The following is a 27,562-nucleotide window of genomic DNA, read 5'->3' on the forward strand; positions in this document are numbered from 1 at the left end:
CTTTGGGCCTATTTTAGTTGCCACTGTTTTTTTTTTTGTCTCATTTTTTAAAAATTGTGATAAAAAGCACATATATGGGTGCACCTGGCTCAATCACTTGCTAAACATCCAACTGGATCTCAGGGTCATGAGTTTGAGCCCCATGTTGGGTGTAAAGTGTGCTGTTTTTTGTTTTTTGTTTTTTGTTTCTTTTAATGTTTATTTTTGAGAGAGAGAGCCATAGCGCAAGCAGAGGAGGGTCAGAGAGAGAGAGTCACAGAATCTGAAGCAGGCTCCAGACTAAGCTGTCAGCAGAGTCCAATGTGGGGCTTAAACTCACGAACTGTGAGATCATGACCTGAGCTGTAGTCAGACGCTTAACCGACTGAGCCACCCAGGCGTTCCGTGAATAAAGTATACTTTAAAAAAAAAACCAAAAACCACACATACATAAAATGTGCCCCTGTAAAGTATACAGTTTAGTAGTAATAAGTACATTTATGGTGTGTGGTGCAATGATGGATGCTGTCTGATTGCAGAATTTTTTCATTATCCCAAACAGAAACCTCTTCCCCGTTAAGCAGTCACTCCCTATTCCCCTTTCCTTCCAACCACTGGCTACCGCAAATTCACTTTCTGTCTCTGTATTTGCTTATTCTGGATATTTCATGTAACTGGAATCATATAGTAGGTGGTTTTAGTTTTGTTTTGTTTTGTTTTTTAAATCTGGCTTCTTTTCACTTAGCATAATATTTTCAAAGTTCATCCATGTTATAGCACATGTCAGCGTGTCATTCCTTTTTATGACTGAATAGTATTTAATTATCTAGACAAACTATATTTTGTTTATCCATTCATCTCTCAATGGATGTTTGGATTGTGTCCACCTTTGGCTGTTGTTAATAATACTGTTAGGAACATTCATCTACGGGTTCTTATTTGAACACCTGTCCTGTTTTCAGTTCTTTTGGTATATATCTAGGAGTGGAATTGCTAACGCATTCTGTATTTTATTGAGAAATCTGGTACCTGTTATTTTGTTGTTTTTGTTCAGCTTACGAGCTAAAAATAGCTTTTCTGTTTTTAAACTGTTGATTTAAAAAGAATATTTCATAACAAATGGGATATGAAATTTAAACACATATAGTTGTTATTTGCTTACAGAAAAGGTTTGATGGTCTCTTCTATATTGATTCATTGCTTCAATTTCCATTGCTCCTTTAGGTTGTCCAGAAATGTGTCCACCTCCCTGCAGAACATAGTTAAATGTAGACTGTACTCAAGTTTATAGTTAGTTTACATTCAAAAGATACTTAGGCGTATGATGATAGCATCTGAATATTTATTTTATGTGACAGGTATCTGAGCAACACTTGTTTTAAGATTCTAGTATGACCATAGGCTTCCTCTTTTTCTCCCCATGAAATATGATTTATGTTTTTTCTTTTTTTTTTTAAATTTTTTTTTTCAACGTTTTTTATTTATTTTTGGGACAGAGAGAGACATAGCATGAACGGGGGAGGGGCAGAGAGAGAGGGAGACACAGAATCGGAAACAGGCTCCAGGCTCTGAGCCATCAGCCCAGAGCCTGACGCGGGGCTCGAACTCACGGACCACGAGATCGTGACCTGGCTGAAGTCGGACGCTTAACCGACTGCGCCACCCAGGCGCCCCTGTTTTTTCTATAATGTACCATTTTCATTCCTGAAAGTGGCTATTTTGTGTGTTTCTATTTCATTCATCTCTGCTTTTTTTAAAAATTACTTTTGTCTGCTTTTTTGTGAACTTTTTTCTTTTTCTAACATCTTAAGTGGAGCTTAGATGCTTGATTTTTAGCTTTTTCCAGTAAGTGTCCTTAAGGGTATTAATATCTTCTTGTGCATGACTGTAGCTATCCAAAGTTTTGATGTGTCACATTTTCATTAATCTTTAATTCAATATAATTTCTAGCTTATGTTGCAAGTTTTGTTTGATTCATGGCTTAATTAAAAGTAGTTCCTGGGGTGCCTGGGCGGCTGAGTTGGTTAAGCATCCGACTCAGGTCATGATCTCGTGGTTTGTGAGTTTGAGTTGTGCATCAGGATCTATGCTGACAGCTCAGAGCTTGGAGCATGCTTCAGATTCTGTCTCCCTCTCTATCTGCCCCTGCCCCTTCTCGCACTCCGTCTCTATCTTTCTCAAAAGTAAAAATTAAAAAAAAAATTTTTTTTTAAGTGTGGTTCTTAATTTCCAAACAGAGGAATCTTTTTGTTACTAGATATCTTTTTGTTACTAATTTACAGTTTAAACCCACTGTGATAAGAAATTAGGCTTTGTGTGATTTTGATCCATTGAAATCTTTTGAACTTTCCTTTCCCACCATATGGTCAGTGTTTATAATAATGTCCTATATCTGAAAATAATAAGTATTGTGCAGTTGTTGAGTGCAGCGTTCTGTGTGTGTTGGTTAGGTTAGGTTTTTTAAGTTCTTCTGTATCTTTACTGATTTTTTGGTCTGCCTCTTCAATTACTGACTGAAAGAAGTATGTTAAAATTTGCCACAATTAAGGATTTTTTCATTTCTGTTTATTTTGCTTCTTTACTTTGAGACTGTGAGTTGTATACAAGTTTACAGTTACTTTGTCTTACTGGTGAATTGAACCTTTTATTATTATGAAATCTCTCTTGTTAAGACTTTTTGCCTTAAATCTGCTCTTTCTGGTATTAAATAGATCAGCTTTCTTCTGGTTTGTATATGGTATCGCTTTTTCATTTAACCATTTTGTTTCCGTTTAAGGTTTTTTTTCCTGCCTTTATTTGGAGCATTTATGCTTTTTTTTTTTTTTTAACGTTTATTTATTTTTTTGAGACAGAGAGAGACAGAGCATGAACAGGGGAGAGTCAGAGAGAGGGAGACACAGAATCTGAAACAGGCTCCAGGCTCTGAGCGGTCAGCACAGAGCCTGACGCGGGGCTCGAACCCACAAACTGTGAGATCATGACCCGAGCTGAAGTCGGACGCTTAACCAACCGAGCCACCCAGGCGCCCCGGAGCATTTATGCTTTTAATGTAGTTACTGACACATGGAGTTTAAATCTTCCTACTGTTTTCTTTCTTCTTCTACAACTTTCTTTTTTCTTCTTTCTTGTGTCCTTTGGATTGATTGTATTTTACTACTCTTCTCATTCCTTTTTGGAATTACTAATTTCTTTTTGGAATATACTAATTATATATTCATTTTATTTTTTAGTAGATACCCAGGAATCAAGGAACATGTATCCTTGATTTAAAAAAAATTTTTTTTTAACATTTATTTATTGCTGAGAGAGACAGAGCATGAGCAGGGGAGGTGCAGAGAAGGAGGGAGACACAGAAGCAGGCTCCAGGCTCTGAGCTGTCAGCACAGAGCCCGACGTGGGGCTTCAACCCACGAACTGGGAGATAATGACCTGAGCCCAAGTCGGATGCTTAACCAACTGAGCCACCCAGGTGCCCCGATTTTTTAAAAAGTAGTATAAATTAATACTGTTACTGCTTTCCAGATAGTAAAAGGGCTTTAGTATACTTTAACTACTTTCCCCTTCTCTAGACTTACGTGCTATTGTAAATATTTTATCTTTCAACCCCACCAAGCATTTTATTATCATCTATACATTTTAAATTTATTTAGATTTATTTATATTACTCACGTATTCAGTGTTTTCGTTGATCTTCATTTCTTCCTGTATATTTTTACTTCGTTGTGGCTGAAAGTTTTCAAAACAACAATAAACATCAAGCTACAGGTCCAAGAAGCACTTTGAAAGGAAATTATACCTAGAGATACAACAGAAAAAGTGAATTTCCCATTCTTTTCTTTCTCCATGCTTTCGTCTAAATATTTCCTTCTGACCTATATCATCTATTTCACTGATTCTCTCTTAGATGCATCTAATCTGTTATTAAACCCATAATTGAATTCTTAGTGTTAGTTACTGTATTTTCCAGTTGGGGAAATTCTCTTTGGTATTTATAATTTTTAATACACCCCTGAAATTCTCTAGCTTATCTTTTAATTCCAGGAACAAATTAGCATCTTTTTAAAAAGTGTTCTTTTGATATTTCATTGTCAGGATCTCCTCTGTGTTTATTTCTTGTATGTGTTTCTCATACTGGTTTTCAGTCATATTGTCTAATCTTTCTATATACCTGGGTATATTTTGTACATTTTGTTTGTTTATGTTTTTACTGTATACCAGACATTATATAGGAATGATTGTAGAGGTCATTGTGGGCTCTGTTTTCTTCTTCCAGATTGTGGATTTATAGGTGTTTGAGGTTGGGCATTTTGTGTTTGTTTTGTTTGTTTTGCCACTAGTAATTGGGGGGGGGGGCACTAATAATCCAAAAGTCCCCCCTTAAGCTAGTCAGGAATTGAGATGATTCATAGCTGGGATTCAGTCCTTGTTAAGGCAAGTCTATATTTAATTGACTTTTACTACCCATGGGTATGTATCCTGTGATTCTTATCTTAAGACCAGGGAGGTGGGTGGTTATCAGAATCCTTCTTCCTTAAACTACAGTTTTTGTTCTGTAGGCATTGTATCTCTTAAAACAATATTCTGTTTAATTTCTTAGCTTCACAACTGGAACTTTTGGAAATGATCAGCACCTTTTGGAGGGACATGTACCACATGTTAGGCTTTCCTCTCTGGACTTTGTTTCCTGGATCTTGACTCCATAATTCTCCACTGCCTCGGTAGCTTTCTCATGCCTTCAAACCAATGTTTTGTATGTGTGTTTTAATTCAGTCTGTAGGAAGAGGGCTAGTGGCAGTGACAGAAGAGGAACTCCTATATTCATTCTTTAGGTTCTTTTTATTTTTATTTATTATTATTATTTCAATATATGAAATTTATTGTCAAATTGGTTTCCATACAACACCCAATGCTTATCCCAAAAGGTGCCCTCCTCAATACCCATCACCCACTCTCCCCTCCCTCCCAACCCCCATCAACCCTCAGTTTGTTCTCAGTTTTTTTTTAATTTTTTTTTATTTTTCAATATATGAAGTTTATTGTCAAATTGGTTTCCATACAACACCCAATGCTCATCCCAAAAGGTGCCCTCCTCAATACCCATCACCCACCCTTCCCTTCCTCCCACCCCCTATCAACCCTTAGTTTGTTCTCAGTTTTTAAGAGTCTCTTATGCTTTGGCTCTCTCCCACTCTAACCTCTTTTTTTTTTTTTTTTTCCTTCCCCTCCGCCATGGGTTTCTGTTAAAGTTTCTCAGGATCCACATAAGAGTGAAAACATATGGTATCTGTCTTCTCTGTATGGCTTATTTCACTTAGCATAACACTCTCCAGTTCCATCCACGTTGCTACAAAGGGCCAGATTTCATTCTTTCTCATTGCCACGTAGTACTCCATTGTGTATATAAACCACAATTTTTTTATCCATTCATCAGTTGATGGACATGTAGGCTCTTTCCATAATTTGGCTATTGTTGAGAGTGCTGCTATAAACATTGGGGTACAAGTGCCCCTATGCCTCAGTACTCCTGTATCCCTTGGGTAAATTCCTAGCAGTGCTACTGCTGGGTCATAGGGTAGGTCTATTTTTAATTTTTTGAGGAACCTCCACACTGTTTTCCAGAGTGGCTGCACCAATTTGCATTCCCACCAACAGTGCAAGAGGGTTCCCATTTCTCCACATCCTCTCCAGCATCTATAGTCTCCTGATTTGTTCATTTTGGCCACTCTGACTGGCGTGAGGTGATATCTGCTTTAGGTTCTTTTTAAATCATCTGGGAGCACCCGGCTGGCTCATTCAGAAGAATATAAGACTCTTGATCTTAGAGTCGTGAGTTTGAGCTCAACATTTGGTGTAGAGAAAACTTAATAAACTTTAAAAAGTAAAAATAAAAAAAAAATAAAAACATTCTGAATTAACATTTGTGCCGATACTTTTAAGATTATAAGTAGGAAATAATCTGTATAATGGTCCTTTTTCCAGGTGCTACCATACTGGGGAAATCCTCATGATAGAAAAGTTATCAGGAGGTTCTGGAGTCAGGTAACTTTCAGCTTATTATATATATACATACATGCGCCCGTATATACATACATATGCAATTGTTCCTGCAATTGATCTGAAGAATTTCCTGTGTGTAAAATCTTACCTATATTTCTAGGCACTAAGCCAGTGTACTTTTTTATCTTCTACAACACTTTTCCCATTATATAGACCATTAGCTGGACTTGCAGTCTAGGATTAAGTAAGAACTCTTTAGTAAGCTGAAGACTAATTTTAACATGATCTGTAATTAAGGTGAGTACTTAAAAAAGTTATGGTTTCATTTACTGCACATCTACCATGTAGGAGAAGCACATCTTTGGGACTGTTTTGAACTTTTTAATCTTAAAAATTAGTGTCCATTTCTCATTATTTTATGAATTATTAGGTATCTATTTTCATTCTTCCCTTCTTATATTTACAGAAGACCCTCTACACTCAGGATGCCCCCTTCCATGTGGTAATTACTAGCTACCAGCTGGTGGTGCAGGATGTAAAGTATTTCCAGCGGGTCAAGTGGCAGTACATGGTATTGGATGAGGCTCAAGCACTCAAGAGTAGTTCCAGGTAACATGATTAATAGAAACCAAATTCTATAGACTGAGGCCGTACAAATGTATAGATATGTGGTAGAGACATATATACACACGAACAGATGAATAAAGGACAGAGAGGTTTCAGAACATGGCATGATATGGTCTCTGCATAAGCCATGTATCTGACCAGAAGGCATTTTTCATGGGATGCAAATATTAATGTTTAGAATACAACGATTTCTCTTCTATTTCTCTATTTAATAATTACTATATCTTAAGTCTTTGTTCTTAAGGAACTTTTTTTTTTTTTAACGTTTATTTATTTTTGAGACAGAGAGAGACAAAGCATGAATGGGGGAGGGTCAGAGAGAGGGAGACACAGAATCTGAAACAGGCTCCAGGTTCTGAGCTGTCAGCACAGAGCCCGACGTGGGGCTCGAACTCACGGACCGCGAGATCATGACCTGAGCCGAAGTCGGCCGCTTAACCGACTGAGCCACCCAGGTGCCCCCGGAACTTTTTTTTTTAAGTTTATTAATTTATTTTGAGAGAGAAGGAAAGCATGAGTTAGGGAGGGGCAGAGAGAGAATAAGAGAGAAAGAATCCCAAGCAGGCTTTGCACTATCAGCACAGAGCCCATTGAGGGGCTCAAACCCATGAACCGTGAGATCATTACCTGAGCTGAAGTTGGACACTTAACTGACTGAGCCACCCAGGTGCCTCTTCAAAGGAACTTTTTTTGGGAGAAGTCTTGTCTGCCCTTTGATTCAGGGATTATTTTAGACAGGAGGTCTTAGTAGGAAGTAGAATATTTTATTTTGTAGACTGTAGGTTCTGTATGTTTTATGCAGGTTGTCCTAGTCCCTGGATGGTTATTAGAGCCACAAGAATCTTTTTCTTGGAAGTTACGTGTTTAAAACATTGTAGGGGTACCTGGGTTTCTCAGTTTGCTAAGCATCAGGTCATAATCTTACAGCTCGTGAGTTCGAGCCCTGCGTTGGGCTCTGTGCTGACAGCTCACAGCCTGGAGCCTGCTTCAGATTCTGTGTCTCTCTCTCTCTGCCCCTCCCCTGCTTCCCCCCCCCCCAAAAAAAAAATAAACATTAAAAATTTTATTTAAATAATAAAAAAAAATACTCTAATACCTTCAACGTCAAAAACTGAATAGTCAGTGCTTGACTTTAAAGCGGTATTACATGTTGCATTTCATGCATTCTTACTAACTCTTGGTGAGCCCATAAGGCTTTCTTAGAAATCCATGTTAACTGACAGGATGGTACTTTCCATTCTCTCATGGGCATTACTTCATATTATACTCTTTTGAAGTAGGATGTGCTTACAGCCAGGAGTGGTAGACTCATTTTGCATTTTCTTCTCACACCTTTCCCCTTTCTCCATTGATCTCTCTAAACTGACACTGTAAGTGCACAGATTAGTAATTATAAAGCTTTTTACTATAGATGAGTACCTTATAAGTAAATGGCTTGTGTCAGCAAACTGACCAAAGATAGTAGAGCACTTTGTCAAGCCAGAAAGGATCCTACCCTGCCTATTTGAGGGCTATTTTTCCTAAACCCTAATACCATGTTTTCAGTATTCAGGAGTTATTTCCTGTCCTCAGTTTTGTTGAATAATATTTTATAGTATTGTCTAAGGTTGAGTGCTTGATTATTCTGGATGTTCACTAATTTTTTGGAAAGCAGTTTTAGAAATACAGGGTCTCTGTAGGGTGAAGAAAGATTTACCGCTCACTTGGGATTTGTAATTCACTTTATTGGACAGTGTTCGTTGGAAGATCCTCCTGCAGTTCCAGTGTCGGAATCGGCTTTTGCTAACTGGGACCCCAATTCAGAACACCATGGCAGAGGTAGGCATTAGTAGAAGCTTCAGTTTTATTTCTGCAATAAACAGAATGGTTCTAAGCACAGAATAGAATTCTTTTCCATGCCCACCTGGAGTGTTACTGCTCTGTACAAATTATAATCCCCACATAAAAGGAAGAATTTGTTGCTTGCTCTAAGTGGGGTTTTTTTGGCATCATTCCTATTTTCTAATTCTCTGGCAGAGGCAGATAATTTATTCTTCTGTAATTATGGAATAAATAATGAACATATTAGGAATGTAGCCCATCTAATGTAGAGATGTTTTTATGATAGAATATTTGAAAAGCTAATATTCTTTGGCACTGAGAGGCACTAAAATTCCTTATTTAGAAAAGGTATATTGATTATCTAGTACAGGGGTTAGAAAACTTTTTGTAAAGAGCCAGATAGTAAATATTTTAAACTTTACAGGCCATATAGTTGCTGTTGCAGCTACTTAACATTGCCATTATAATGTGAAAACAGCCATGGATGATACAGAAATGAATAGGTATGGCTATGTCCCATTAAAACTATTTATAAAAATAGTTGGCAGGAAAAAAATGTGGTTGGCACAGCCTTGGAACCATAGGCCATTATTTACTGACCCCTGATTAAGAGTTATTTTAAGCAAGTTATGCTACCTCAGATTGTGTTCAGTTGTGAAGTGGATTTTTTAAATACATGAGACTATTTAAAACTTTCCCACTACAAGATCTGAGCAGTACTTGTACTTTTAGACTTTTAGTGTGAAATTAATTGAAAAATCTCATTTTGCTATAGCATCCTATAGAATTAGGGTTGATTGATGAGGCATGTGCATACATATGCCTTCTTTCTTGCCCACTGACTCACACTTAACACCTGCACCTAGACACACACACACACACACACACACACACACACACACACACCTGCAGATTTCACTCTGTCCAAACCCTCATTACATCTTCACCGTCATTTTGTTGTCCTACAGTTAATTTCACTTTTCTTTTGTTTCCAGCTCTGGGCCCTGCTACATTTCATTATGCCAACATTATTTGATTCACATGAGGAATTTAATGAGTGGTTTTCCAAGGACATTGAGAGCCACGCCGAAAACAAATCTGCCATTGATGAGAGTGAGTGCTTTTATGAACTTTCTTTCTTTCTATCAGTGTAGGCAACCACATAATTGAATGTTTTTTTCTATGCAAAGAATTTTTCTTTCAGTATTCATAGAAGAATCTGGGGAAAAGTTTTTTCTCTTATAAGTTAATTATGTGCTTTGTTCATGTTTAAAAGAGCCAAAAGGACTTATACAGGTGAGGCTGCTGTCCTATTGACTATTTAATCAAGGTAGAACAGGCAGAGTTCATAAAATACCACATTTTGGCTTACAGAATCCTCAGTTTCCATATAGATTCTGAAAAATTCATATCGGAATTATATTCTTTATGAAATGGGGTAAGGCTTTTATCCTGTAATAAAAACAGAGGCGTCATTTTTGTTATTTTCTATGTTAGGATTTGTTTCTACTGTTAACATTTTAAACCTTATCTATCGATACTTTTAACCTTGTCGAATAATACCTTTTAAGAGAGTTATGAGGTGTTTATTACATAGATATGAACTGAAATCTACCAAGTATAGAGAAGTCCTAAAGTAATCTCTTACACTACTACTTGATAATTTGCTGACATGCTTTGAAAAAGTCATTTTGGGGAAACACTAGGAGTCCCAGATAGCTTCCATTTGACCTATACGAGAACTCTGTTACTGATGAAATGATCCTAAAACACTCTCAAGGTGAATTCTAGTAAAAATAAAGTATTCCTTGTTGGTCTGAGTAAATGGTAGAAAAATGCATTTCCCCAATGACTATAGGCAGATGCTGTGAAAATTCAGACTCCTAGGTTTCCCACTTAGGGAAAAGATTAAGTCTCAGTCTCCTTTCAGAGTTTCTTTAAGCTAAAAGGTGTAGGAACAGTTTAGTGAGAGATGATTGCGGTATTTCTTTTGTTTCTGTTAAATCCATATAATGTATTTGTCTGGTGGCCTCCTGCCATTTCAGATCAGCTCTCTCGCTTACACATGATCTTGAAGCCATTTATGCTGAGGAGAATCAAGAAAGATGTGGAAAATGAATTGTCTGACAAGGTAAGAAAAGAAGACTTCATTAGTTTAAGCTTTGACAGGCAACCACCTTAGAGTTCCGGACCAAAAAAAAAAAATTCCTTGGTAAATGTTTAGTTGAAGGTAATTAATTTGATTAAGAGAAGACCTTTACACTTGAATGGATCAAGGAATACTTAAAATGAGTCCCACAGCCAAAGCAGGTAATAACTTTTTCTTCTTTTTGTTTCATCTTTTATCGTGGTGAATTTGAAGCATTACAAAAGTAGAAAAAATAGTATAATGAACTTCTGTAACCACCATACAGCTTCAACAATGATCAACTCATTGCCATTCCCACCTATCTAGATTATTCTGAAACAAGTCCCCCATGTCTTTTATTTCGTTTCAAATATTTTCATATGTGTGTCCAAAAAATTAGTCTTTTTAAAAAACATAACCATATATTATCACCTTTGCTGAAAAAGATAATTATTCCATTATAGTATCACATATCCAGTCATTCCTCAGATATCCCCATTTGTCTTTGTGTATGTGTTTCTCTCCCTCCTTCTCCCTCCAACATCTACTGCTCCCTGCCTCCCACTTTCTCTGGTAAAGAATTAAAGATTTTTGGAATAAGAATCCAAGCAAGGCCCACGCATAGCATTTGGGTGATAGGTGTCTTAAGTAACTTTTAATCCCTCCCTACTTTTTTCCTTTATTGAACTGAGTAACTTATCCTGTAGAATTTTCCACATACAGGATTTTGCTAATTGCATCATTGTGTTGTTGTCTAACATGTTCTGTGGTCTCCTGTATTTCTGCAACCTGAGAGATTTAGAAGTTTCATGTGCTTCAGGTTGTAACATTTTTTCTCATACTAAGCTAACAGTTTTGATTTACTGGGGCACCTGGCTGGCTTACGGTTTAGTCAGTGGAGCATGCGACTCTTGATCTTGCGGTTGTGAGTTTGAGCCCCACGTTGGGTGTAGAGATTACTTAAAAAATTAAATATTAAATTAAAAAAACCCTTATTTTGGTTTATATCTTTTTTTGAATCCTTACCAGACTTCTGGGGTGTGTGTGTGTGTGTGTGTGTGTGTGTGTGTGTGTTTAATCTCCTGTGAATTCTTCCCATATTCTCCTTTGTTTTCTTCTCCCAGTTTCCAGTCCATCAGAGTTTTTCCCCATCTTTTATAGATTCCACCTATTCTCATAATTCTACTCTTTATCTACAAGGCATCTTCCAAGGTTCTTGATAACATCAGGTGATTCTCTGTCATTGCCAGAAGTTTGGATTATTTTGAAATTAGTAATGCTCTTTGGAAGATTTTGTGGGGGGTGTACACCTTTATTATTATTATTATTTTAAGTTTATTTACTTATTTTGAGAGAGTGCAAGCAAGGGAGAGAAAGAGAATCCTAAGCAGGCTTTTCACCGTTAGTGCAGAGCCCAGTGTGTGGCTTGAACTCACGAACCGTGAGATTATGACCTGAGCTGAAATCAAGAATCGGATGCTTAAGCAGCTGAGCCACCCAGGTGCCTGGGGATGTACACTTTTAAAGACAAGTGTATCTTTGTACCTTTGTTTTATTTATTTTTAATAATTCTTGATGTTTGTTTTGTGAAACTGGCTGATTTTAACTAAATAGCAGTGTTGCACAGGTATACCTTATGGAAGGAAAATACTTTTTAAAACAGTGAATCCTTTTATGTATCAGAAAAGGCCTAAAAAACTTATAGCAGTGTCATAGTTTCTGTTATTTGGTGGTGAGTGGGGAGGTGATCAGAAGATGTAGTATGGTTCTTAACCACTGTGAATAGTGTTTTTCTCAAAATTTCTTAAATATCAGTATTGTTTCTAATCTGTTTTTAGATATTATATTCTTTTATTAAACTCTTAGTGCCTGCTAGCCACTGGTACATAAAGATGTAGTCTCCAGGTTCCATTCAGATTTCCAGGGGAGATGAATACATAACTAAGTAATATTATGTCTTAAGAGGAACAGTGATTGTCTATGTGAAGTATAATGGGAACACAGATAAGGGAGTAGTTCTGTTAGGGAAAGTTAGAGAAGGCATCAGAGTACAGATGACATGTGAGCTAGGTCTGAAATAATGAATTGGCATTTACTAGGAAAATATGGTGAGAAGGAGGGTGCTAGGCCACAGGAGCAATGTGAACAGAGGTAGAACAACATTCAAATATGCAGCATGTTTAGCAGACATTATTCAGAGCAGTGTTGCTAAGGTATATAGGAAGACATGGTGATGAGACTGGGACAGGAGGGTTAAGAGTATGGGAGACCTTCTCTGCCTAGTGGCCACTGGAGAATTTTTAATATTTTCATATAGGCAGTAATGTACATTGAAGGATATCCAGCAGTTGGAATTACCTTACAAGATTCGTATGGAAAGTTTCTTAGAACCAGTAAAGACTGTAGGCAGGAAGATTAGATATGATGAGATTATGCAGTAAGACATTGGGAATGGTCAGAATGGGGGATTTGAGGTTAATTTCCTGTTCGAGTTGAGGGACTTCGGAAATGACAGAACATGAGCATGAGAGAGAGAAAAATCAGAGCTGATTAAAGTTTCTTTTTGGGCAGCTAAGTGAATGATAATGCTGCTAATCAGTTTAATAAATTATGGTAAAGATTTTTTTTCCTGCCCCCTCTGAGTGGTACTATTATAGTAGGTAGTTGAAAATATGGGGCTGAAGGGGCGCCTGGGTGGCTCAGTCGGTTAAGCGTCCGACTTCGGCTCAGGTCATGACCTCGCGGTTTGTGAGTTCAAGCCCCGCGTCAGGCTCTGTGCTGACTGCTCAGAACCTGGAGCCTGTTTCAGATTCTGTGTCTCCCTCTCTCTCTGACCCTCCCCCGTTCATGCTCTGTCTGTCTCTGTCTCAAAAATAAATAAACATTAAAGAAAATTTAAAAAAAAAAAAAAGAAAATATGGGGCTGGGGATGTTTGGAAATATGTTTTTGCAAGTCACTGCAGTGGTCAGAGTTGGTGCTGTTTGGAAATGGAAGAGATTGCCCAGGGGCAACATGTAGAGTGAGTGACAGGGAAAAGCGTCAAAGAAAGAATATTTTTCTGGATAATTAGCCACATGACAGGCTCATAGATACTGAGTTTATAGAGGTATGTATATTATCTTTTCAGCCATAATCTGGCTTGTATGTGTTTTCAACTTTATGCTGATACTGAATTTTCTTACAGTTTTTCAATATATATATGTCCTTATTGATTTTCAGATTGAGATTCTAATGTATTGCCAACTAACCAGCCGACAAAAGCTGCTATATCAGGCACTCAAGAACAAAATTTCTATTGAAGACTTATTGCAGTCTTCTATGGGCTCTACCCAGCAAGCACAGACCACCACCAGCAGCCTCATGAATCTGGTCATGCAGTTTAGGAAGGTAAGATTTTAGGTCAGCTGCCTTGGAGTTGTCTTCATTAACTCATTTCAAGAAAAAGGCTCTAACTTTGATGCCAAATAAACAAAGCCTGTTAAAAAGAGATGAAATGAGAAAGCATATATTCATAAAGGTAAACATTCAGGCTTTGGGATTCCCCATGATTCCTAGAGTGATGTGTGTTCATGACAGTGGTGTCTTTATCACTTCCCTTCCTCTTAGGTGTGTAATCACCCAGAGTTATTTGAACGACAAGAAACTTGGTCTCCATTTCATATTTCCCTAAAGCCATACCAGATTTCAAAGTTTATCTACCGTCATGGACAGATCAGGGTTTTCAACCATTCACGAGACAGGTGAGCAAAAATACTAATATTAAGGGTGCTTAAGGGTGTTTTTGTAAGTTGGGGTTTTGTGGCTTAGTGCTTTTGGGGTTTTACTGGAGAGTGTTTGAGTTCCCCAACAATGAGGTATTTAAGCAAAGGGTGGACAGCTATTTATTGATGGATACTATGATAGTAATCTGTACAATATCAAGGGTTTAACTGGTTGACCTAACGTCTCTAGACACTTCCAGATGCCTTTCTGAATGTGGAACGTGTGTGTGTGTGTGTGTGTGTGTGTGTGTGTGTGTGTGTGTGAATATGTACTTGAACCAAGAGAAGTCACCAAAGTTCTCTGCCTCAGTACTGAGATTATTTTGTGTGTTTTATTTTACACTTGGTGTGGGAGAACTGATTGGATTTCAGATTAATCTAATTTACCTTCCTCCCAGAATCAGCAATGACAAATTTGGTAAAGGTGAAGTGGTTGTTAATATAATATGCCAGTTCTATTCAGAAAATACTTGCATGGGTCAGTTCTACACCTGTGAGTGAGAGTAGCCTTAGCTTCTGGATTTTTTAACAAGCTCCCCCCAGTGGATGCTTAAGCATACCCACATTTAAGAAGCATGGTTTTAGAAAGTTCATTCTGTAGAAGAACAATATAAGCAGCATTATCAAAATAATTATCAACAGTATTTAGTCTAATGAAACTTAAGTTGAGGCACATTTCTTGGGTTTAATTTTTTTTTTAATGTTTGTTTATTTTTGAGAGAGTGTGAGTGAGGAGGGTCAGAAGGGAGGGAGACAGAGGATCTGAAATGGGCTCTGCGCTGACAGCAGCTATTCCAATGCAGGGCTCGAATTCACAAACTCACAAACCACAAGGTCATGACCTGAGGCGAAATTTGGACGCTTAACTGACTGAATCACCCAGGCACCCCATCTTGGGTTTAGAATTCTTTGTGTTAACTCCAGGCTTTTTATTCAACTAGATAGGTGGGGAGAAACGGGAAACATACCAGAGCTGTAGCACTGTTTTGTGTAGTATGTGGTAACTTACAGCTTTGAATTGTGATTCCCTGAAATAAAATGAGACGACTTTGAACTTGTATTATCTTTTTATATGAATATTAATTACTTAGTACTTTCTGACATTTATGCCATGATTTCTGTCTGGTAATATGGCAACAAACCTCTTAAAAGTAGAAGCAGTTTCAAATCTAAAAGATTCTCTTTAGTTTTGAACCTCTAGTTAACTTCCCAGTATTTATATTGAGTTTGGATTCATTTTATTTTACTTCACAGGTGGTTAAGTGTTCTTCTTTCTCCATTTGCACCAGACTATATCCAACAGTCTCTCTTTCACAGAAAAGGTGGGTATTTTGATATTTGGGCAGGAAAATATACCAGGGATTTGCCAGAATGCTCTTTGTTTTGCTGAGTGACTGATTTGCATCTAGTAATGGTTTTGCCTGCTTGCTGGGTCTGTATTTATGAAGTCTTGATAAACTTTAAGTAAATTAGTTGTCTTCATCTGTAGATGCTATGATTTGTGGCTATAACAGGAAGCAATAAAAAATTACTACATTGACCTTCCACCTTTATTTTTTACCTGCCTCTTAAAGAGTTTCTTAAACCCTTGAAACTTGACAGAGACAATGCAGGACTATCATTAATGTGACTTAGTTCCTTCCTGCTTAGTCTAAGGGAAAGGAGCAGCTCAGCTTTGAGCATTATCTAGAGTATTAAGGCAAAGGTTCAGAATCTTCAGCTCTGTACTTATCTTTCTCCTGCCATGATAAAAAGAGAAAAGCAATTAGACAAGCTACCAAAAAGCCCAAAGGTAGCCAGTGAGCCAGCTCCATTCTGCCCCATTGTATGCCATATCTCATAGGTCTGCCTCTCCCACTTGTGATTGTAATACAAAAATATGATGCTGTGACTTACATCGTAGTGGCTGAGACAAAACCTTTGGATATCTTTTCGTTCTTAAATAAAAACTCAGCAGTTCAGTAGGTTTTAGTTGACTTGCTCGCTGTTGGGTTTAACTTTGTCCTTTGATATTCCAGGTGTTAATGAAGAAAGCTGTTTCTCCTTCCTTCGCTTTATTGATGTATCGCCAGCAGAAATGGCAAACCTTATGCTTCAGGGACTTTTGGCCAGGTGAGAAGTTTGCTTAATTTGATGACAGAGCAGTTGGGGATAAATAGGGAGAGAGGTTGGACTGTGAAATTAAACACTTAATATTATATCATCTTAACGAGCCTTTTTTTTTTCTTGTTAAGGGTAAAAATTGTTATAAGGGAGTTCTGATTTTCTTTGGTCATTTAATAATTGCATGATACTTCATAATATACCTTAAATAAAAATTATTTAGGCTTCCCCCTCCCCCAAATGCTACCAGAAGGTCTTTAAGTCGTCTTAATTTCTAGTTAGTTTAGTATGTTGTATTTGCTTCCACAGGGCAAATAATGGCCATTGAGTCCTTTAGTTAGTAGTGATTGCAGCATAGCCTACCTTAAGTCTTCTGGGAAATTTAGTTCTATGTTTTTTTCCTCTGGGATAATGGCTTTCACTTAATGTTATTATTTTGTATTTACATAATAAATAGTGACCTTGTTAGAAAAGGCTATTTCCCTGATATGAGGATGTTTTTATAATAGAATTTTTGTGATAAAGTTAAATATTCTTTAAACGAGGAGCTTTACGGAGGATTTTAGTTTTCATAGTAGCAAACCAAGTCATGCCAAAGATAGAATTTATGGAAGAAAAGTACGAAACAGCTTTATCTGAAAGAAGGAAAGAACTGTTTGTAAATGTTCAAGATTTACAAAAGAGACATGTGAATGAAAGACAAGGTTCCTTGCTGCTATGAACTACCCTCAAACCTCCATGGAGCACTGAATAAGCATGTCTGCTGTGGTTTGTTTCAGATGGTTAGCTCTTTTCCTGTCTCTGAAAGCCTCCTACAGGCTCCATCAGCTGCGCTCCTGGAGAGAGCCAGAAGGGGAAAGCCAGCAGAGATATCTGAGAAACAAGGATTTCCTTCTTGGGGTTAATTTTCCACTCTCCTTTCCCAACCTTTGCAGCTGCCCTTTGTTAAAGGTAAGCAATTATTTCACCATCACTTATCCATGTTAGTACTCCCCTTTCCTTTGCATCACTAAAAGTAATAATAAAGTAAGTGAGGGCCTGATGAACACATTTCCAGAGGAAGCAGTGTACTGAGTTATAATTTAATATATTGATGGTGTGTGTGTGTGTGTGTGTATCATGTGTCTATGCGTATGTGTATATTTAATGTGTATTTTGTGTATAATTTTATTATAAAGTGCACAGATATTAAATATGCAACTCTTTAAATTTATTCATGTGTATACACTGTGTAACTACTAGATTATACCTAGATTAAGGTATAGAACATTTCCAGCACCCAAAAGTCTGCCTCAGACATCTTCCCATTTGATACCTCTGGTTCAGAACAAACCAACTATTCTTTCATCATAGGTTATTTTTACCTGTGTTCTTGACCTTAATGTAAATGGAATTACCCAGTATATGCACTTTTATGTCTAGCTGCTTTCCCTTAATATTGTGTGATTCATCCATGTTGCATTATAGCATTTCTTTTTAATACCATGAAGCATTCTATTGTCTGAATAGACCACAATTTATTAACCTGTACTACTGTTGGTGGATATTTAGGTTGCTTCCATTTTGGGGTTATTGTAAATAAAAGTGCAATGCATATTCTTGTACATGTCTTTTGATAAATGTAAGCACTCATTGCTTTGGGGTTTATATCCAGGAATGAGATTGCTATATAATCAGGTATATGTAGGTTTAGATTTAGTAGCTACTGCCAAACAGCAAAATGGTTTTAGAAATTTTTCAACATGGTTTTAGGAATTTATACTGCCACAAGCAATGTGAGAAGTGTGCTGCTGTTCATCATCCTTGTCTGTACCTGATATTGTCAGTCCATTTTGTTCAATTTGCAGTGTGACCTTGTTGTGATTTTAAGTTCCATTTCCATGAAAAATAATGATGTTGAATACCTTTTCATATAATTGTTTTGGCCATTGTAGAATAGGTAAGGGAGAAAGTGACAGAACATAAGGGTATACATGTAGGTCCATATCATAAGGGACACCATCAGTTACTGCAAGGATTTGGATTTTATTTTGAATGAAATGGGTAACACTGGAGAATTTTGAGAAGAGATTTATATATTTATATGTTACAGTCCTTCAACAGAATTAAAAGTTTAGAAGGCAGGGCATTATCCTTGTGTCCTCTAGAAAATTTAATGGGTCATTAGTCTTATAGTTAATTGCTATTGAATGCCCGATATTCTTTGGTTGAATGTGGTATTTGCCCCCTGTACACTGAAGAACCCATATGATCTCTGTTTCCCCAATTGGTTTCTCAAGTATTGCTCCATGTGCTTTTTTGGACTCTGGAGATAAGACTGGTAATGTAAAACAGACAGTAGAATTAGATTCCGGTCCTATTGGAATAATGTAGTCAGTGGTGGCAGGGTGACTTCTATTAGTGAGATACTGTCTGATAAAGAGTTGCTTAACTTCCTATTGACTGATTTCACCTACGTTTGGTAGTTTTTTATTACTCTAGTTATAAATAGTTGCTAGTTTTATTTTTGGTACAGAAAGCACCATTTTCTTAAGAGTTTATTATGTCTTCTTACATAGATACTTGCATCTTACTTAACACTCACATATGCCTTCCCATATGTGTATTCAAACACACCGTAGTGTGTTCAGTGGATGTGTTCAGTGAGGTCCTTGTATCAATTAATTTCCTGAGGGTCACCTAGGTCAGTTAAGCATTGAACTCTTGATTTTTGTTCAGGTCATGATCTCACGGTTTGTGAGTTCAAGCTCTGTGTCAGGCTCTGTGCTAAGAGTGTGGAGCCTGCACACGTGCTTTCTCTCTCAAAATAAATAAACTTAAAAACAAAATGTATATTCTGAGAAATTCAGATGTGGGCAGTATGCCTTATGGGAAATTGGTAGTGAAATCTGTAAGTTTATCTAATTGAAGTTAGATTTGCTTTCATTTCCTCTTTAATTTCATGTTGTAAATGGATATTTGCTGCCATAGTGCCTTACTATGTATACTAACTTGCTGAACCCCAGTAGGTTGCAGGTAGCTGAAAGCTAATTCTTTGTGTGTAGAAACACCGTTCTGCTTTCGGTCTCATCATCCTTATCTCCAATATGTATATATTGATATATCAACCAGGCAGTGTGTTTTGCCAGAGTTCGTTGATCTATTCTAAGAAATTGCTGCTTTCAACTAAGCAGAATTATCTTTACGTGGTATCTAGCCTTAAAGGTTAACATAACTTCTGAATTAAGAATTATTTTGTTGAGACTCCATATGTAACAATTAATAAAAATATAATAAAGCTATTGTATCTGTGGCCTTTGAAGTGTGACCACAACTCAGTATTTTTTCTTAATATTTTATATCACCACCTGATAAGCGTATAGATACACAAAATATTACATACACATACATAACTCTTTGTAACGGTATTCACAAAACAATACTTAGCCTTCATGTACAATGTACTGATTTTTTTCTCGTTTTTTTTTTTTTTTAACGTTAGTTAAACCTACTAAAAAAATGACATCATGACTCTCACTGCTCACAGTTTGAAAACTACAGCATTACACGGCTCCATAATATTAGAATAGCCAGAGGACTAAGTAAAGAGAGTCACCATGTAGAAGATTCTGGATCGTTCTTTTTAATAGTAAGAAAAGAAAGAAACTAACATTTGGAGCTTATGAAGAGTCTCACTTTCTGAATATGGAAGAGAAGACCAGATGTTGCTCAGAAAGCAGTATGCACATTTCACTGTGTAGTTACCCTGACCTTTAGTTAGCAGTCAAGGTCCATCTCTTGGTATATTCTGGTCCGTACCTGTTATATCCCTGGTATTCAAAGATTATATAAATAAAGATAAGTAATTTTTTTAAAGTTTTTAAAATTAAAAATTTTTTAATGTTTATTTTTGAGAGAGAGAGAGGGAGACAGGATCCCAGGCAGGCTCCACACTGTTAGCACAGAGCCCATTGTGGGGCTCGATCCCACAAACCATGAGATCATGACCTGAGCTGAAATCAATGGTCAGATGCTTAACTGACTGAGCCACCTAGGCGCCCCAAAGATAAGTAATTTTGAACGAACCCAGCTGATTCAAACTTGAACAAAGTAGTTCATTATGGGAACTATCCCCCAAGAATGACTTTGTTAGAATGTGTCTATTACTACTACTTTCCTGTTTCTCACACTGGCTTCTGTGAACAGATTTTTTTTTTATTCAAGAAGCATTTATCTAGAGAACATTGGTTTTGTCTGTTTTGCAAAGCAGGGTAGAGAAGGAAATTTAGGACGCCTAATCTTTTATTTAATTTTTTTTTTTAATTTTTTTTTTTTAACGTTTATTTATTTTTGAGACAGAGCATGAACAGGGGAGGGGCAGAGAGAGAGGGAGACACAGAATCTGAAGCAGGCTCCAGGCTCTGAGCTGTCAGCACAGAGCCTGACACGGGGCTCGAACTCACGGACCGTGAGATCATGACCTGAGCCGAAGTCGGACGCTTAACCGACCGAGCCACCCAGGCGCCCCAATTTTGTGTTTATTTTTGAGAGAGAGAGAGGGAGAGAGGGAGAGAGAGGGAGAGGGAGACCGAAAGAGAGAGAGTATGAGTTGGGGAGGGGCAGAGAGAAAGGGAGACACAGAATCTGAAGCAGGCTCCAGGCTCTGAGCTGTCAGCGCAGAGTGCACCACGGAGATCAGACTCATGATTTTTGAGATCATGACCCCAGCTGAAGTCAGATGCTCAACCTACTGAGCCTCCCAGGGACCCTGGATGCCTAATCCTTTAGAACAGATGTCCAAAATTCATAAGTTAAGAATATAAAAGTTAAAACTTAAGATGCATAATATTTTAGCCTACATACACACACCTACATACACTTTGAGGGGTGCATGGATGGCTTAGTTAAGCGTCTGACTCTTGATTTTTAGCTCAGGTCATGATGTCACGGTTCATGGGATTGAGTCCTGCGTTTGGCTCTGCAATGACACCATGGCACCTGCTTAGGATCCCCCTCCCCCCCCCCCCATCTCTGCCTCTCCCTCGCTCATGCACATGCTATCTCTCTCTCAAAATAAATAAACTTTAGGGAAAAAAAATACTTTGAAATTTCATAGTCTACTCTGATCCTGGCAGTTTTCCATTAAAAAAAAAAAAAAAAAAGATTGACAAAAATGAGTCTCTTTTCAAAAGATAGCTCATCAAATATTGGATAACAGCATTGAGGTTTAAATGTAATGATTGTCTATTGTGCTGATGTTTGAATTTATCAATTGATTTTTAAATACAAGGTCTTGGGCTCTTTTGTGTGGGATAAATACATCATGTGTGCTTTGTGCCTTTCATTCATGATATGACTTGTTTGCTGTTCTTGAGGTTTAAAAAAATACTTCTGGCACGATGGATATAATTTACAAATCTTGTGGAAGATGACTTTATTTATTTTTTTTTTTTTTTTTTTTTTTTTTTTTTTTAAATTTTTTTTTCAACATTTTTAATTTATTTTGGGACAGAGAGAGACAGAGCATGAACGGGGGAGGGGCAGAGAGAGAGGGAGACACAGAATCGGAAACAGGCTCCAGGCTCCGAGCCATCAGCCCAGAGCCCGACGCGGGGCTCGAACTCACGGACCGTGAGATCGTGACCTGGCTGAAGTCGGACGCTTAACCGACTGCGCCACCCAGGTGCCCCAAGATGACTTTATTTAAACAGGGATCTTACTATGGAATCTCAGAATTTTTTATTTTCACATAAAATAGACTTATAACTGTGTTTACTATTTTCAGTAAATGTCCTAATAGTATAACGTGAGAGGTATTTGCTATAATTCAGATGGTGAATTACAAACTTAGGAAGGGCAAGAAAAGTTTTGAAAGATTAGAAAAAGACTGACATAAATATGGAGTCCATCTTTAAAACTCGGAGTGGGAGGAAGAAAATTTGGGAGTGACACACAGTACCCTAACAAAGTTATTAGGGAAGTTAAATTTTTTTTCTAACAAAATTAGTGACTCTTGAACTCAACGATTCTAAGAAAAGCTAACTTGATTCTGAAAAGAGCATTTGCTTTGCTTTAGTAAATAACAAGCCAAATGGATTAGAGAGACAGAAGTAATAGGTGTTGTATGTATATTAAACTTTTTATGTCTTCTTTTTTGTTGCCTTGGCTGTCCTTCTAGAGATATTAACATGCATATGGGGAAGTGCATAAATCTTAAGTGTACATACAGCTGGATTACTTCACAAAATACTATTGGAACTCTACTCCAGAAGTCCCTTGTGCCTCCTTCCTTCCATTCACTCTTCCTCTCCACTGCCTTGACCTCACCACAAGAGTCACTGTAGGGAAATATTTGGTTGTTATAACTCCTTTTGTGAATATTACTGTATGCAACTTTTAGTGAAAATTCATATGTGTTTTGTGGGATATATATATATCTAGTAGTCCAATTGCTAAATCATGGAGTATGCATATGGCCATCTTTTTTCTTTTTTTATTTAAAAAAAAATTTTTTTTTAACGTTTATTTATTTTTGAGACAGAGAGAGACAGAGCATGAACGGGGGAGGGTCAGAGAGAGGGAGACACAGAATCCGAAACAGGCTCCAGGCTCTGAGCTGTCAGCACAGAGCCCGACGCGGGGCTCGAACTCACCAACCGTCCGCGAGATCATGACCTGAGCCGAAGTCGGACGCTTAACCGACTGAGCCACCCAGGGGCCCCGCATATGGTCATCTTTAATAGATAATGTCGAACAATTTTCTAAAACAATTGCACCAATGTTTTCATTCTCATTAACATTATATGAGAGTTTCTAGTTGCTCCACATCCTTGCCAAAATGTATTAGTTATTGTTTGTTCATTTTAGCCCTTCTTTGTGGTGGTATCTCATTGTGGCTTTAAATTACATTTTTCTTATGAATAATGATGTTGAATATTTTTTCTACTGCTTATTGGCCATTTGGATAACCTCGTTTATGAAATTCTTATTCAAGACCTTGCTTATTTTTCTATTAGGGTATCTGTATTTTCTTAGTGACTTGTAGTTCTTTACGTATTGCAGATTTCTTCTCCCCTGCAGCTAACTTTTGCAAACTCAACAGTGTCTTTTGTTAAATAGTTAGCATTTTTGTGTCGTGTTGAAGAAATCTTTGCCTATACAAAGGTCATGAAGATAATCCTGTATGTTTTTCTTCAAAAGTTTTTTTGATGTACCTTTGACATTCAAATCTACAAGGAATTTTGGTAGTTTTTTAGTCTGGTAAAGGTTATCTTTTTTTTTTTTTTTTTTACATATAGATATCCATATTCATTTGACCCAACTCTATTTTTTGAAAAGACCATCCTTACTGCACTCAGCATCGTTTTTGCCAAATCAGTGGCTGTATCTATATGGGTCATTGTTCCATTAGTCCATTTGTCTATCCTTGAACCAGTACCACTCTTTTTTTTTTTTTAATTTATTTACTTTTGAGAGAAACAGAGACAGCTTGAGCAGGGGAGGGGCAGAAAGAGAAAGAGAGAGAAAGAATCCCAAGCAGGCTCCGTGCTGTCAGCACAGAGTCTGATGCGGGACTCGAACTCACAAAACCATGAGATCATGACCTGAGCCAAAATCAAGAGTCAGACGCTTAACGGACTGAACCACCCAGGTGCCCCAAACCAGTACCACTCTTTCTTAACCTATAGCTTCATAATAAGTCTTAATAACTGGTAGCACAGATCCTCTAGCTTCGTTTTTCTTCAGTATTGGCTTTGGCTGATCTTGGCTCTTTGCATTTTTATGTAAATGTTATCTTTTTATTATTATTTGTTTACATTGTTATGTAAATTTTAGAATTAGCTCATAAACCTTTTTTTTTGTTTAATGTTTATTTTGAGAGAGAGAGAGAGAGAGAGAGAGAGAGAGAGAGAGAGAGAGAACATGAGCAGGGGAGGGGCAGAGTGAGAGGGACAGAGAGAATTCCAAGCAGGCTTTGTGCTGTCAGCTCAGGGCCGTCGTGACCACAAGATCACAGCCTGAGCTGAAATCAAGTCGGTTGCTCAACCGACTGAGCCACCCAGGTGCCCCTAGAATCAGCTCATAAATCTTATTTTAAACTCTTTAGCATTGTAGATAACACAGGCCACTGTTCTCCAAATGATTTTTGATTATGTCCCCCTGTTAATTAAACAGACAACGCATTTTGCCAATACCTATGTATTATTTTATTTAAAATGTTATACATGTACTAACATGTTACTGTTATTTACATTGTGAATTTTACATTTGAAGTTTTTTTGGAGACTATTTGGACAGTAAAAGAAGCCTAATTGAGTAAGGAATGGTGATGGAGGGGAAGACCCAGTATTTCCTTTAGGAAATACTCCCTTTTCTTCACAAACCCTTCTCTCTTTCTCTTCATGCTATTTTTTTTTTTAATTTTTTTTTTAACGTTTATTTATTTTTGAGACAGAGAGAGACAGAGCATGAACGGGGGAGGGGCAGAGAGAGGGGGAGACACAGAATCGGAAGCAGGCTCCAGGCTCTGAGCCATCAGCCCAGAGCCCGATGCGGGGCTCGAACTCAAGGACCGCAAGACCGTGACCTGAGCTGAAGTCGGACGCTCAACCGACTGAGCCACCCAGGCGCCCCTCTTCATGCTATTTTTAATTGTAGGATACCACAAGCCAATTGGATTGAGTGAAAAGTGTGCATTGATTTGTGTCAGAAGAACTTACTGATTGAATGAATCTCTAGTGGTAGAATGTGATCTTGGCTTAATGGTTAATGCTCCTTTTTTTCTGCTGATTCAGGCTACCTTCAGAGTAGCCTCCTCTCAGTGTTAGTCTCCACCCGCAGAGATCGCATGTAATCAGTGTTGTTTACCATCCTGTTTGCAATATCTGTTGTGAGCAAGGTGTGTTAACAGGTTAAAACCTGTTTTCGGGTTTGAAAAATTATTCAGGCATGTAGTAAAAACACACACAAACTTAAGGACTTTAAAAACACAAATGAGGGGTGCCTGGGTGGCTCAGTCGGTTGAGCGTCCGACTTCAGCTCAGGTCACGATCTCGTGGTTTGTGAGTTTGAGCCCCGCGTCAGGCTCTGGGCTGATGGCTCAGAGCCTGGAGCCTGCTTCCGATTCTGTGTCTCCCTCTCTCTCTGCTCCTCCCCCATTCATGCTCTGTCTCTCTCTGTCTCAAAAATAAATAAACATTAAAAAAAATTAAAAACAAAAAACAAATGATTCACTTTAAGAGTGGAAAGAAGACAATTAACTGCCAGATTGATGGTAGATGATTAGTGGTAAAGTTTAGAATGGGAAATCACCTTAGATTGAAATGGACAAAAAGTCTTTATAGAAATTGTATTGTTTTAATTGGATTTTGAGTGATAGGGATCTGGGTGGGAGGAAGAATATTACAAGTTAAAGACTGGAACTAAAATAATAGATAGTAGTGAGAGAAAGGGCCAGAAAGGTAAATTGTAGGAATCTTTGAATGCCAGTCTATTGGGTTTAGATATTAACCTAGGAGACTCAGCCTTTTCTTGGCTTACTTTCTTGATGCTACAGTTATAGCCTAGGGTAAATTAACTTTTGGTGGCTGCTATTAAGCGATGGGAGGGAGTACTCTGATAGCCAGTTTCATGAAGGCCACTTAATCACTCAAATCACTAAGCACACCAGTGAGGGATCTCTGTCATTGGTATTTAATGAAAATTAATCTCAGAGTGTGGTGTCAAGAAATATTGGACACAGAAGTCCATGTTAAGGAGAATGTTGAACAATAGTTGTGAGTATCAAGTACTAAGGACTCAACAGAAATGGTTGTAACTAAAAGATTATGAAGCAGGGGTCAAGGGATTCTGATTTATTTCAATATGGAGGAGCATTGTCAGTGAAGGAATCATTTCCAAAACCCAGAGTTCAAGAGAAGATCCAGAGAGAATGATAAATTCTATATTAAATGTAAAGCAAACACACAGGAGTAAGATTAGTAAGTCTTTGTTGTTATGAGTGCAGATAGAACGCAGAAGCCCGTAGGGATTTACAGGGAGAAAGATGCTGGTTAGGAATTGTGGAAAGTAGGTAATGAAGTGTGACAGTCAAAAAGAAGAATAGGAAGGTATTTCAGGAAGGACACTTGGGTTTAAGGCAGATTTGCATTGTAGGAGAGAGGAGACTCAGATTTGAAGACTAAAATAGAAAAAGACAGCAAAGAGGGAGATTGAACATGCAAGAGAGACAATTGATGGGGATGCAAAGTAGTTAAGTATCCTTTTTATATGGCAGAAAACTCCAGTGAATACTGTTAGGAGCTCTGTAGTTAATAGGAAGGTACTCTCTACCACAAAGAATATTTTTACTCTGAAACTAAGCTTAACATGAAAAAAGAAAGTGTTGTTAAGCAGCAGTTCTATCCTTTTATTTTTCATAAAATAGTAGTATTTATGTGTATTTAGTATTTAGTATTGGTGTGTTGTGTTTGTGTTAGTTTTTCCTTTGGAACTTGGTGTGTATTCTCATCTAAGGGAATGTCCTCCAGCCTGAAATTAAGTATGATCTTAACTTCATTACTTAAAATAGAATTTTGTGAAGAGTCATAACATTTCCTTGGAGGTTGAGAAATGTAGTAGGATTGGTAACTTGTTTGATCATCCATTGATTTTATCAGTGGATACATTGATTGTACATCAGTTATTTTCACCCTGCAGTTGTTTTTGATCAGGAGTTTGGGAGCAACTTGGGTTGGTGGTTCTGGCTCAGAAAATCTTAGAAAGTTGAAGTCAAGATGTCAGCTAAGGTTACAGTTATTTGAAAGATTGACTATAGCCATAGGAGCTACTTCCAAGGTAGCTCACTTACATGCCTAGCAAGTTGGTGTTGGCTGTTGGCTCAAGGCCTCAGTTCCTTTCTGTGTCGACTTTTACATGGGGCTGCTTGAGTATCCACATCCCAGATAAGTGATTTCAGAGAGAGAGAGTGCAAGAAGGAGCCACACTGCCTTTTAATGACCTAGTTTTGGGAGTTCTGCAAGGAGAGCAAAGTAGGCTTTACCTTTTGAAGAGAAAGATACCAAAGAATTTGTGGACATATCTTAAAATGACCAGAGCCTCTTACTGCTGGGCTGATGCCTTTATATTACTTTTTTCATGATAAAGTTTGTTTTGGTATTCCCAGTT

General features: G+C 37.6%; 1 protein-coding gene across 2 annotated transcripts in view; it reads left to right on the plus strand.

Moving 5' to 3' along the window:
• Positions 1-27,562, plus strand: part of INO80 (INO80 complex ATPase subunit) — a 137,565-nt gene that overhangs the window by 55,151 nt on the left and 54,852 nt on the right. For both annotated transcript variants that reach the window (XM_058738153.1, XM_058738154.1), the window contains exons 15-24: positions 5,959-6,018; positions 6,443-6,585; positions 8,337-8,421; positions 9,420-9,537; positions 10,470-10,555; positions 13,773-13,940; positions 14,160-14,293; positions 15,569-15,636; positions 16,333-16,426; positions 17,197-17,368. In XM_058738153.1, the coding sequence (XP_058594136.1) occupies positions 5,959-6,018; positions 6,443-6,585; positions 8,337-8,421; positions 9,420-9,537; positions 10,470-10,555; positions 13,773-13,940; positions 14,160-14,293; positions 15,569-15,636; positions 16,333-16,426; positions 17,197-17,368 (1,128 nt within the window). The remainder of the gene's footprint in view (positions 1-5,958; positions 6,019-6,442; positions 6,586-8,336; positions 8,422-9,419; positions 9,538-10,469; positions 10,556-13,772; positions 13,941-14,159; positions 14,294-15,568; positions 15,637-16,332; positions 16,427-17,196; positions 17,369-27,562) is intronic.

The sequence above is a fragment of the Neofelis nebulosa genome, chromosome 7 (assembly GCF_028018385.1).
Source record: "Neofelis nebulosa isolate mNeoNeb1 chromosome 7, mNeoNeb1.pri, whole genome shotgun sequence".
Taxonomy (NCBI): domain Eukaryota; kingdom Metazoa; phylum Chordata; class Mammalia; order Carnivora; family Felidae; genus Neofelis; species Neofelis nebulosa.